This window comes from Stegodyphus dumicola, chromosome 7, assembly GCF_044657685.1.
Source record: "Stegodyphus dumicola isolate Sdum_Otavi_A_Nest chromosome 7, ASM4465768v1".
NCBI classification, from domain to species: Eukaryota; Metazoa; Arthropoda; class Arachnida; order Araneae; family Eresidae; genus Stegodyphus; species Stegodyphus dumicola.
In genome coordinates this window covers 70807026-70821508 of record NC_140774.1, presented here as the reverse complement: position 1 = coordinate 70821508, position 14483 = coordinate 70807026, and the positions used below count along the sequence as shown (strand labels likewise).

Genomic DNA, 14483 nt, shown 5'->3' with positions numbered 1-14483 from the left:
GCTAATTTTTTGCTGCCCTTGTGCATTTGTTATTCATGTTATGTTCAATAACTACAGTACAAAGTTCGAGATCTGGACTCGTTGGGACTTCGTCGATTCCGGATATTAGATCATCAATTTAAGTCGAGTAAGATGACATGCAAAAGTTATAAAATTAAAAATATGAAATCGTGATTAATAGTCACTAGCGCATAAAACATACTATCTGTGTTATAGGTACACTTGTGCTGTAGTTTACAGTTATTGTGCTGTGTGTCAGGATGATCTCTGATATTTCTTTTTCCTTCTGTGGCTAGGTATTTTCACATTAAATATCATTTAGCACTTTCATCTCTGAAAACATTGCCTAAAGTGCAGCATAGAGAGCACTTGATATTTTACTTGCAGAAGAGGGATAGACAATTACAAACATCTATTCTTTCTTCAAAATTCAAACCCAGGAGGCCCGGTGATAAGGCAGTCCATTCTGCTAACTACCCTACTGAGCAGAACAGCAAGTACTTGCCATCTGTAGTGGCCTTGGCAAAAAAAGTGGATTTGGCACTTTTCTGCATTGGCAAGAAAGTTATCAATCTGCGCGCATGTGAAAAACAAAGAGTTACTGATCTGCACATGTGCACCAGACAAACTGTTGATAATCTAACTCATTTTTCATATTGTTACAAAATGCCCAGTCGCAGTAAAATAGCTTCCCCGCAAAGAAGGTTTAAGGTTGCCAGAAAATGCAAGGAAAAGCATGTTTGCCAGATTTGGTGTGAAATCACCCATGTGGTGACAAAGTTCTTAATATGTCATTGATGGATGGAGAACATTCTAGAACAAATTCTTATCCGTTTGGCGCAAAATATTCTCAAAGGCAGGCCAAAAGCTATATAAACTCTGCCTGTACGCAAAGTAGCAATGCATTGTAGCACATCGTCGAGTGAATTGTAAGTCTTATCGTGAAGAGTATCTTGAGCTTTGAGAGTGATTGGCTGAGCTGGGAGCTGTATTTAGTATTTTGCCATGAGGCTGTCTTCTTTGTTATATCCTGATAGCCTGAAGGCTGTGTTGCTGATTGTTTCAAAGTGCTTGTCATAGTTTTTCGATGACTGTAAACATCTTTTCAGAACTGTCCTGAGTAATATTGGCAAATAAATTGTGTTTGATACTTCATAGAGTGTTGTCATCAATCACTCTAGATCCACGAACCTGTAGAATGCAATGTAGGATTAGGATTCTTCAATTATGGCAAAGCATACAAGGGCTATCTGCCTAAAGGGAGTGATGCCTTCGTGGAGGACATTCTTAGGGAAACTGGCTCGTATACACCTTAAACATGGGGAAAACCGCAAAATCAGCCCATTCGTGGGATTCGAACCTCAGGCCAAACTACCAGTGTTCAGCGTCTTTACCGTCTTGCAACAATGTATCTGCACATGTTTAAGAGACAAACTGTTAATGATCTAACCGATTTTTTGTATTTCCTTTATGCCTCTTTTTTTTTTTTTTTTTTTTTTTTTTGTGTGTGTGTGTGTGTGTGTGTGTGTTTGTGTGTGTAAGGTACGTATTACTTCCAATCTACCATTAATGGGAGAAGCTATTATTGATGTTTGAGGTATCATCAGTTGAAACTGCTAAATTCTGGCCACTAGAAAGCCAGTCGAAAGAGTTTGTCCGAAATTAATTTTCTAGTATATTTTATATATTTTTCTTTTTTAATAAATTTTATCAAATAATACATAAAAATTTCTGTCATATTTATACATTTAGTTATTTTACAAAAATAGATTACATAATTGCATTAAGTTAAATAAATTATGCTGATTTACGTTATTATTTAAAATAAGTTGCGGGCAGAATTTTGTTAAATATTATAATAAATACAAATTTATATTTGTTATGTAACTTGTATTGTGTAGATACCGAATGATTTTGAGATTTATCATTTACCTTAATCAGTTTTGTTTCCATGGATGTTTACGTTTGGCAACAAATCACACTTTCTTAACCCAAAATTGAACCAGTGCTGTTTTCCGTCACCAAGGCTGCTAAAAAAGGCAAGTATCAGATAACATTTCTCCTGATGTAAAATAATTTTTGATATGTCTTGTGTTCTGACACATTTTTCCACTACTCATTTGTATGCAATCCATTCCAAGGAGTTAATGATAGAGCATCTGAAAACTACCCCATTTATAGATGTTTCTAAAAGTCTTTGCACTGTGAATAGTGGTGAATATTTGAAAATGGATAGTCATTGTATTAGCATATAAAATTATGAAATAGGAAATTGAACATGGTATTAAACTGTTTTCTTGAACTCATGATTGTAAAGAGCTCTGGCACCAATAAATTTTAATTTTTTAATATCTTCATAATTATTATGTAGACTATTTTGATGACATTCATTCATTTTGTCTTTTAGGAACTTCTGGAAGGTTGTGATTGTTTCTTTTCCCATCATCCACCTAGCATTGCTGAAGCTACATCTACAATTGCCAAATTGTTAGGAACCCAAAAGAAAAGGCTGACTGAATCTCAGCATAATATGATTGCTGAATTTCTGAAAGAAGATTCTAGTGCACGTTTCTCTCATTTACTTGGTCTTATGTCTTTACAGTGGGCTGAAATGTTAGAAGAAAAAGCTGAGAGTATTCAAAAGAACACTGAAGGACTTGTTTTTCAGTATTTATCACATGTTGAATCCCACTTAGGTGTAACATTAATAACTTTTGTACTTGGACTTTTGGTTGTTGCTAAGCATGGAATTTGTGAAAGTGAAATGCTTGATTTATTGTCATGTGAAGATACTGTATTAAATATAGTGTTTTTTGGTGAAGAACCAAGAGTCCGTAGATTTCCCGCTGTGCTTTGGGCATCAGTAAAAAAATTTTTAGACCCTTTTATTCAAACCCAAGTTCTTGGAGGTCGAACTTTAACAATGATTTCATGTGAAGCATATAGGACAGTAATTGAAAAATATCTTAAAAATAAAGGGCACACAATTAAAGCTTCTGTGCAAGTACTTGCTGATTACTTTTTTGGTAAATGGGCTGAAGGCAGAAAGAAACCCATTTCTTTCAGTTCGGAAAAAGCACAAGATAGATTTGTTTTAGATCAACCCCTTGCATTTGGGCCCAACCCCAACAGGAGAAAACTCGAAGAACTTCCTTATCTTGTTTTACAGCTTAATGATTCTATACAGGACAACTTTTTATTTGATGCAACATGGCTTTTATACAAGTTTTGTGGTTCAGATCCTTTCCAGTTACTAGAAGACATTTCAGGATATGTAAAAACATTATCAGAAATTGATAAACAAATAGAATTGCTTGAAAATTTTGTACAATTGTCTAGTTATGCACTGCGCAGTGATGGGTCTCAGTTTTTTGCGCAAATGTATGGCCGTCTGAGGAACATTTTTACGAATTCAGAAAATGCTTCTCATTATCCTGCTATAAAAAGCATGTATGATACATCATGTAAACCTCCACTTTCTTCATTATTGCCCATTGGCTCTTGCTTAAAAGAACCTGGCATTGCTGTTCCCTTGACTAATTGCAATTCTGAACATAAGACCAATTCTCCAAACACTGACTCACCAAATGGGAAAAGCTTTCCTTTTACTGGTTTGTACACTATCAAAGAGGATAAAGCTCATGCTGTATCAATATCTAGTGAAACCAATGAAATAGTAGTATGGAACATATACGAGCAGGCTGCTGTTAGACGCATGACTGGAATTAATCAGCCCAAAGACATTAAGATGATTGATGTTCATCGAGCTCTAGTTTTGTGCAACCGGGAATTAAAAGTCTATCATCTAGACCAAGGCACTTTAGTAGTGAAGTTAAAAGGTGTGATGAATCAAAAAATGGCTTATTATGGTTTACATAATGAAAATTATGCTGTTGCTTTGTCAAGAAATCGGATGTACGTCAACATGACAAATCTTGCTACAGGGGATCTTGAAACCACTTTTAAAGTAGGAGAGGACAGGTATGTGTCTATCATTTAGCATTTATTATTTCTTGAATTCCAGACATGCATATTCAGAGCTGAAATCTGATTAAGAGCAATAATATCTTTATATGATTGCATGTAAGTAGTATGTTTCTTTCATTATTATGCTGCTGTTTAATAGTGTGCTAGAAATTTAGGGATATATATTTCCTTGGTTTATAAAAAGATATAAACATTTCATTTTATTCGTATAAAGACAAAGTTCTTTATGTTTTTTTTGCAAATATATACAGCATTATTTCAATGGTATACATCAAAACAAAGTTGTTTCTATTGTAATTATTATATAACATTTAAAATTCTTTGCAGCATTTCTATGTTATTAATTTCAGTTAACTTCTTCCCTTTCAAAATACTCGTATTTTGTGTACCCCTTTTGTTCAAAATTAATAGGGAATTTTTTTTCTTATAGGATTAGTTATTTTCCTTATAGAATTTTGTTAAAATCATTTTATGATTGCTCAGTCATGTGTGTCCTGATAAGCTGTGTATATAGGGTATGCCAAAAGTAACATGAGATTTAAATATACACAACAAATCTTTATTTATGCATGAATTACTAATTTTGTGGTATACTTTGAAAAAATAAACATTCCAATTAAATGGGGAAAACAATGATCAGAAATGGTTGGCATGCATGTACTATAAATGATGGATTTCACAAATCCTCAGAGATAAAAGACATACTCTGTAAAATCACATTGACACACGCTGACTTTAATTGCCAATTGTGATTGCTGTTTCACAGAATCAGTCACTTAGAAAGTTTCTGCTGTAGCAACTCAATGGTTTTATGCACATGTGACACCATCCTTTTGGAAGAATGTGTCATTAATATCAAAGTTATGGCTTCCAAATGAAGTCACAAAAAGGCTGTTATAATCTTGCAGTAACATACAACATTAATGGTTACTGCACTCATTTTTGAAAAGTATAGCCTGATAACTCCACCACAATAATATGCATAATGCGGACATTCCTCAGGCATAAGTAGGCTTTTCTTCAATAACATGAAGATTTCCCATGTCCCAAATACGACAATTCTGCTTATTTAGATACCTATCTAATTAAAAATGGGTATTGTTATTGAAGATGATTTTCTTACCAAAATCACCATCTACTAGCAAATTCTCCAGAACCCAATTGATTAATTCCACTTTGCTTGTCATTCACCTTAAGCTGTTGAGTCATCTGAATTTTGTATGGATGCATACTCAGATATTTCCTCATAATTTGCTGCATATTACTCCTCAGAATATCTGAAACTGAAGAGACCTGTGGTGAATTGATGTTCTTGAACACTCAGTGACACGAATGCTAACAGTAGCAATATTTTTGGCTAGGCCTCTAGTATGAGGACAATAACTTCTTTTGTTGTCTATCACCAAACCTATTTGTTTAAACTCCTGAGCCCACTTTTTTATAATCATTACATTTGATGCATTTTTCCACACAAACATATCACTTAATTTTGACTCAGTTTCATCAAAACACTTTCCGTATTTGTAATATGTTTTCTTATTACAAAGTAGTTATGCACTGCTGCATCGTGTATTTCTCCATTACAACTAATTCACTATTAATCAGAATGTGATTATTGGAACATGTTCTTCAGAGAGCATTGTCAACCCAACAGTTAAAAAACGGTGACATGCAGTTTTAAATATTTTGAGGTGCCTTTTATATATTACATTGTATTAATTATAGATAATGCAGACAAAATAGTCTGTGTGTTTGCGCTATTCAAAATTTATAATTTTATGTGCTGATATGAGAATATTTATTTTAAATATTTGTACATAATTCATAAAATTTATTGGTTTTGGATTAAATATTAAGGATACTTGTGTGATAGTCTATTTATGTTTAAGTCATAAACATACCAGTTTTCTGGCAATCAATGTAGTAATTGCATTTGTTGAAAAAACTTCTATTCATCTTCTCAGGCAAAATAAACCAAAGCTTGTTAATAATTTAAATTTCCCATTGATTTAAGTAATGTACAAAAATTTGAATAAAAAACAAACTACATACTTTCACTTCACCCAGTTTAAAAAGATCTTTAGTATTATAAAAAAGAAAAATAAGATGTTTAGTTTTTATCATAAATGAAAATTAATTTCCATATTATACTTCGATTAAATCAGAATGGATTATCTACTAAATCAATGAAAAAATATTTAATTGTTTAATTTTATCAAGAAACATGTTAAATGTGTTCTCTTTTTTCATGAGTTCGCATCCCTGAAAATGCAGACATTGCGCTCTAAGATCTAGTCTGTTTACAAAACATGTTTGCTTCTCTCTGACTTCTGTATACTAGAGATCCTATTTAGCATGATGCACAGAATATTGACTTTGGACCAAGTGGGGACCGTTTCATCACAGATGAGTCCTGATTCAATTTAACTACTGGTTATTGAACCTTCATCTAAGTAGAAAAAAATGTTTTTGAAACAGGACTATCTGTAAGCCATCATTCGAGAATGAAACAAATATACAGCAGAGGTTTGATGGTTTGGCAGGTGTCATAGTGGATGGGTGCACAGACCTTCATGTCTTTGATGGAAGCTGTATGACTGCAAGTTGTAAAAGATCTTAGATTCCTATGTCTCCCTTTTCAGGGATAGAGTTAGCTCTCAATAAATTTTTATGGGTGACAGTGCTCATTCATACAAGATTAATCCGTTGAATGATTTTTTGGAAAGTTATTAACCAGATGGATTGGCAAGCCAGATCTCTAGAACTAAACCCTAGAGAACGTACCTGGGATGCTTTTGAAAAGGTAATAATAGCTCATCTTTCTCTTTCCAGATTGTTCCAGGACTTGGAAACAGCATTGTCATAAGAGTGGAACTAACTGCTATAAGAAATTATAAACTACCTTATTTCCTGTATGAAGTCATAGTATGTCAACTGTGTGATTATTAGAGTGGACCATACCTCCTAAGACTCTTTTTTTTTTTCTTTTTTTTTTCTTCTATTCGGTCTTGCAATCTCTGTTTTTGACCGTCCTGCACTGATGAGCTTTATGTATCATCATGCATGACCATGTCTGTTGTATGATGATACTTTTTTTTTCCTTTTAATTATATCAACCTCTATACATATCAGATTTTATTAAAATCTATCCAACAGTATTGGAGATAATCAAACAAATAAGAAAATTCTTTTAATTTTGAGCACCAAGGTGTAATTTTGGAGTCATTACATGTATGTTCCTTAAAAGTAATGTCTGCACCAGTACTCTTCATTAATAATCTCAATTTTGTCATTGTCATTTTACTGTTAGTGCTAATACTATTATTCAAGTCCAAACCACAAAGATCATATTTATAGCCGTTATATTTTTCTGGATATTTCTTGCAGTAATTTTCTGAAAAGGGGTTTGAATTATTGGCTTTCTTTACAACATTTTTAAATTCTTAATTATGTTCAGATTAAAAATCGCAGTGCACTTCATCAAATTGTTAAAAAAAGGAAGAAATTTTACATTTTGTTAAAAAGTTAGTAGTTTGAAATGAGAGGTACATTTTGTAATTTTGTTTCTCATTACACATCAGGTGCTGATAATGAAACAAAATCTTAAAGATTTTCTTTTTTTCATTCCATTATCCATTTCCTTGAGTCATTCTGTAAAAATGTCCATGGTTGTTCAGGCACTTTTATCCTTTTCATACTTTAATAGCAAGTTTTAAACACTTTTGAATCATTTTAGTTTGTGATTGTTTATAAGTTTATAAGTGAATTATAAATATCTTCTTTTCTATTCTGTTACCATTTGCATAGAAAAAAATAGTGAGGTAATATTTGAAGAGTTTTGAAAAATTTGTGTTTCCTCTCCTTGTGGCTTGTGACAATGCTGAAGAGGATAAGTGCTATATAATCCCATGGTAGAAGACAATATTGTATATCTTCCTGATGTGGCTGTCTGCAGTGTTTGCTGAGATGACCGATAGTTGTGATTATCTCCAACATGGTGTACCGATGTGACGCATGGCATCCTGATGTGGAATGTAGCTGTCAAAGACAGGAATGAAAAGAGGAATTTAGTAGAATGTCCAGGATTGCATTTACTATGAAGTAATGCATGGAATTTCAGCCAAGTACCTGCTGACCTAATGTAATGGCTAAATAGACTCTATTCATTTAAAACAGCACATTATATGAATCAAGTTTTTGCCTATTATGCATCTTATGTTTTTTCTCACATGTCATAGGTTGGCATAACCTGTTCATCTATTTTGTGAAGCTCAAAGAAAACATTAAAATGTATGCTTCACTTACATCAAGTATGCTCCTTTTGTAGGCAACCACGTTTCGCACTACATAAGTACTCTTAACAAATCCCTAATCCAAACAACAAAGATATTGCATATTTTAAGTTGAAAATGGGAAAAGTCAATTACGCCCTTTGCCAAATTTCGAACCATGGATCTTCAAATTCCTAGCTGGATGTGCTACCATTTATGCTTTAAAAGCATGCAGGAGAGAATTTGTTAATACATTACATTCTTTTGTATTTAACATGTTGAGGACAGCATGTAGCACTGGTGGCTCACATCAGCTATAGTTTTATAATACAGTTGTGGTAGAGGAAAAAAACTTTACATTGTTAAAAATAACTTTTTTATTGAAAAATTGAAAAGCTTATTTTTACAGGTAGATTATGAAAGACTTAATGTATTTACATATTTGTTTGGTTTTGTGGGTATTTTTTTTAACATTTTAGACATATTGGTTCGGACACCTTTGCAAAATCAGCAAACCATTGTAACCCTTTTCGATTTATTTGCAGCAATGTTTCTACCTCGTCGAGCAGATAAGGATTTATAATATTCATGGCATCGTTTCTGCCACTTTCTCGCAGTTCCAGAATACTTCTCAAGAAAATGTGTAGTTCTTCTTTTAGGTGTTTGTGGTTCTGTAGGCATTTCATCCAGGAGCCAATCAATAATATTTTCTCTAAATTTTAAAATATTAAAATGCTTGGTACCAAACCTCTTATGAATTTACCATGCATTGACAATTGATGTTGCGCAGATCAATTCTATGATACGTTTTCTGTACCATTTAACGGTTTTACGTAAGGAATTGTGATGTGATGCAATTTGATCAGATATATCAACACCTTTTTTTACATTATTGTAGTCAAAAATAGCATCAGGTTTTAGTTTACCACTTGTTCCTTCAGTCATAGTACAAGTATGATTGTTGCAAGTAATTAACATGCAAACTGACCGTTTGTCTCTCCATTTAAAAAATTTAACTTCTTTAGGATTTTCAACACTCACAATGTCACCTCGTTTTAGTTTTAATTTTGCTTCTGCTGATAGAAATTTTCTATTTATTTTTACAGTACTACATAAATTCATTGATTTATCTAAAAGTTCTTCAGCTAAAGGGTGGTTCATTCGGTGGAACGATATAGCAAAATCTGTGCTGTCCTCAACGTGTTAAAGGGTGAATGGTCAGAGACATAAAACTCGGTCGACCAAATCCAGGTAATGAAGGGTTATTATCCATCATATTTTAATTCAGTTTGCCACTAGAGTCTTGTGGAGTAGAAAATGTGAAAAATCAACTGCACATATGCAGAATTTGAGCTATAGATCTTTTAATTGCCACGTAGATGAACTAAACACTTATATCACAAGAGCTTGCATTAAAAAAAAAAATGCAGTAATTCCGTTTGTCTTTTCTTTTATTGACTCCATTACTTGATCGCCTTCAAAGACTAGAATTCTTACAGACATGAAATGATAAAAGAGGCTTATTTTATTAATATCAGAAAGCTGTTCTGGCTTACATTCATCTATTACATTGAATAAATCCTTGAATTAGTCTTAACAGCTTCTGCTAGGAAATTATGTTATTTTCCACTTATAACATGATAATTCGTGGTGCAAATTTAATTTATAAGCCACGCAGTTTAAAAACAAGTATTTTTCACACCCAGTTGCAATAGTTTTTTTGTCTTCTCAATCTGCATGTGCTCATTCACTAGAAAATTTGATAGATTGTATCAAGTTAAAAACTGTAGCAAAATATACGGAATCTTAGGAAATTTTTCACTTTTAGGATGCAGTTTCTTTATAACTATTTTTTTATTTCTTTCTTCAATCAAAACAGTTGTTTTCAATGTTTACTAAGTAGTTATCCAGTTCTTTTTTACCCTACTATTATAGTTTTATCAGTCTACTATTCTTGCTTTAAAATTTCATTTTTTGAAGAGGGCAAGATGTTTGTTTGTTTAGTGAAAGTTTCATTTGTTTTCCACACAAATAGGTTAAAGACCAAACAGCAATGAAAAGGAAATGTTTTTACCTAGTGTCATGAAAATGAAGTGCTCAAAATCAGTAAATTTATCTTTGCTATCAACAAAATAATCTAGTCTTATTGTATCTGCTCCAAACAATTATCTTTCCAGATCAACAAATTTCAGCTTCCATGCCAGTCAAGGATATTCCACATTTTGTCCCCTTTTCCTATCCCCACTGTAGCTTCCAAAGATCACCAAAAGAATGAAATGACTTCCAGAGAAACTATTTGAGTTATAGAAAAAAATATCAATGAATAAACCAGGAGCAGAACAATGTTAAACTGAAGCTAATGTATCATATAAATGGAATGTTTTACTGTTAACATGACTAGGAAGAATTTGGACAAAAATGAAAGAATGTATATAAGTGACACACATAAGACCTGTAACTGAAAAACATTTAAAGGGTTCTCTATGCATCTGATTGACACAATTTTAATACATCAAAATGATAATTTTTATAACCATTTGCAGCAGCATTATAATTAATAAGAACATGTTTCTATTGTTATATATTATGTATCTTGGAACAGACTCATTTGACTTCTATATTTATTTTCATCATCATTTTATTCTTATTATGAGTTTATAATTTCATTATTATTAATAATAAATATTTCTGTAGGTTTTTAAACAGTCTACTTGTATCAGCCAATGGCCGAATATGTGTCTGTGGAGATGAAACACAGAAACCTTTTCCTTTACTAGTATGGGATCTAACAAGCAGGAAATTAGTATATGATCTCAGGATACCTCACCATGAGTTTGTGACGCGATTGTCTGCAATTAGTGATGATGGTCATTATGTTGTATCTGTCTGCAGGGTTAGTTTTTTCATTATTTTACCATCCTACTAATTAAATTTATGCTATATGAAGCTATTTTTGTTACATTAAATTGTGTGAACTTAATACAGTAGAATTTCTTTAATGTGCATATCTTGCAAACAAGGGTTATGTGCATTAGTGAATTTTGCAATTACAGATTATGTTTTTATGAGTTTTGTTCATATTTAGATTCTTTGCATATAAATAATAAAAGCAACATCTTATATTGAGAATAATTCAAAACCATTATATTTTTAAATATAATTACATACATACATTAATGTTATAAATGATTACTTTTATATTTTAGCTACATCATTTCTAGTGTTGCTTTTTTCCCCCCTTTCATTATTTTTTCTTGAAGAGTACTTATGGTCTTATTTCCTGCTGTTTTACAAAATTTTACTTTTCTTGAAAGCTTAGATACTGTTGGCCATATGCTAAACCTTCACCAAAAGTAATTTTTGCTTTCTCATTATCAAACTCAGTGCCTGTGTTTTCATCAACTAATTTAATAGACTGTAATAGTTTCATCAATCACCCTCATCATCAGGCAGGGCCCATATCATTGGAATCCTCTAGTCTAAAATATTCTTTTAAAAGCTCCACTTTTGGCAAATGAAAACAGTTGTGCTGTTTTTCCTTTACATTGCATAAAACCTGAAAAATCTGTAATGTCATTCGTTTTCGTTAAAGAGTGTCAGGGGCTACAAAGTTAATGGCATATTTTTTTTTTCCTTAAGAAATTTGCATCTAAAATATTTCAGATTTAACAGCAGGAAACATAAAACAAAAATATAAAGAAAAGCATGTATTCACATTTACTTCACTAATGTGGGGAGTTGCAATATAGTTCAAATCCAAATTGAAAAAAAGTGAGTACACAGGGAAAGATTTAGTAATGAGAAAGAGACAGATGATAATGTTAATTTTTTCAAGAATGAAAAACCTATCGAAACATTTCATGTAAGCAAAATTACTTTCAAAATGACTTTCATGCTCTTAAATTAAAGCAAAAAATAAATAAAATGGGCTGCTAAAATGAATCCCTATGCTATTTCTGTGATTATATTCAGCCTGTATAGAAAGTAGAGATTTACCTAAGATGAAATATTTGGCTGAGATTCCTGATCCGTAGTAGTAATAATAATGATAAAAAGTGCTACTGTATATTCAGAAAAAGATAGATTACTTAAATTAATAAAATATTTATTGTTGATTTTTTTAATTTTTAAAGTAAAATGTTTTACCCTGGCAGGAGCATAATTGTTCCATTCTCTTCTTTTATATGTGTCTATTTATCATGATTGAATTACATTAGTATTTCAACCAAATTTCTCACTTAATTGTTTGTCTGGTGTGTTTTCCAGCATGGAATGAGAGTAATTAGTTCTACATGTCACTCTGACTAATAATGAAATTATGTTAATATGATGTAGAATTATAAATTTGCTGCTTAATATAAGTAGTAAAATTATTAATTTTACTTGTTAGTTCAAAAGAGCAAATTGGAAAAACTTAACCCTTCTGTTGCAAGATTAAGCAATTCTTTATTCCCAAATATGCACGATGTCTGTCAGTTGTAAACTTGAAATGCGAGCTGAGCTCATTGATGACCATTAAAGGATTATGCGGGGTCTAATTTATTTAAGTTTAATTTATTTTTTAAAATAATAAAATTAAATTTCTTAAGACTTAAAATTTTATGAGAAGATAAATTCCGATTCTCTCAGCTTTTTGCCCTGGGAGATTATTTGTTTTTCATCATGTCTCCTTATTTTCATCATTATTAACATGGCAGTGCCTTTTGTCCCTCAGATCTGTATCCATTCAGATCTTCATTGCTAAATACGTATTAGACTATGCGTATTTAGAATAAGGAGTGAAAAAACAAGTTTCTCTTTGAAAATATTGGATCTGTGTGAATCATAGGCTCCTTACAGGGTGGTACCGCCTCTCTGCAAGCTGGAGCCTTCCATGGAAGTGGTAGATGTCTAAAGATAAATGGGGAGGGGGTACGTTAAGATGGACATGAGGGGCGACTGTGATGTACCTACCTATTTAGGAAATTAATATTGGTAGAATACTTTGAAAATACCTGTTTTCATGAGTAAACATTTTATCTAGTTATCTAAATTTTTCATCTTATTGTTATTGCATAAATAAGCATTAAAAAATTTAATTAGCATTATGTATGCGTACACCTAATTCTGTTTAGTATTGTCTCCTCCGGGTAATGATGTACTCACCAGGGTACCTAGGCACGAGGCCTTACTCCTAATCGAAAAATTAGATTTTTTAAAGGTAAATGCATGGAAGGAGAAACAAATATAACTAAATATAAAACTGGTACAGGTGAGCTCACAATGTGACTAAATAATTAAAGGTAAACATGGTAAATACTGAATATGCTATAAGTAAATGAACACAGGTACAACAGAAGTTAGCAGAGATAACACACATACATAGTCGGAACTTAATCATTGTCCATATTCTGAATTGACATAGGTCTTTTAAAGTGCATAGGATTGTTAGCATCATAGTGTCATATTTTGTTATCGGGGTTGTCAATCAATTTTTGTCATTCATAAAGGTTGTTTGCAATTCGGTAATAACAAGTTCTTAATAATTCCATCTTCAGTTCCTGGTAAATCCTCTTTTTTTTTTTTTTTTTTTTTTTTTTCTTCGTACCATAGAGGGTCTGTAATTTGGCACAGAATGCAGTTTTGAGCTGTCTGGAGTTTTTCCTGTTTGAACAGTACAAACAGGTCATGCATAACATAGCAATGGTTGCAAGATGTCTGCAGAAAGAATTCTCTTTTGTGCAATTAAGGGGAAGAAATATGCTTTACGGGCTCAGACTTCTGAATAATAGATGTAATGCGTGTGGCCATTGTGAGAGAATTAGTGAGGATCACCCCGAGATAAGAGACCTGCTTGGTGCAGGGGATAGTAGTTCCATAAAATTTGAGATTCTTTTTTATCTTTTTCTTTTTGGTGAACAGGATGGCTTGGGTCTTGTACATGTTTGCTAGAATTTTCCATTTTTGCAACCAAGTCTCAAGTGTTTAAATGTGCTCTTGGAAGCACTCAGTGACTGGACTAAGAAATGCACTTTGTGTCAAGATCACTGTGTTGTCTGCATACATTGCTAATGTGATGTTGGGTATGGTGGGAATGTTGCTCATGTAAATATTGCAAAGTGTAGGACCCTTGGGAGACACTGGCTAATTTAAAGAATGTGTGCCAGAAACATGAACGACAAAGTGTCTGCCTGTCAGGTATGATTTAATTATGTTTTTGAAATAATCTGAGAAACCGAGATTGTG

At 32.4% G+C, this 14483-nt stretch overlaps 1 protein-coding gene across 3 annotated transcripts in view; it reads left to right on the top strand.

Moving 5' to 3' along the window:
* The window catches only part of LOC118192357 (NACHT domain- and WD repeat-containing protein 1), a 342710-nt gene that overhangs the window by 301816 nt on the left and 26411 nt on the right, over positions 1-14483 (top strand). For all 3 annotated transcript variants that reach the window (XM_085820425.1, XM_085820426.1, XM_085820424.1), the window contains exons 10-11: positions 2408-3981; positions 10953-11151. In XM_085820425.1, the coding sequence (XP_085676551.1) occupies positions 2408-3981; positions 10953-11151 (1773 nt within the window). The remainder of the gene's footprint in view (positions 1-2407; positions 3982-10952; positions 11152-14483) is intronic.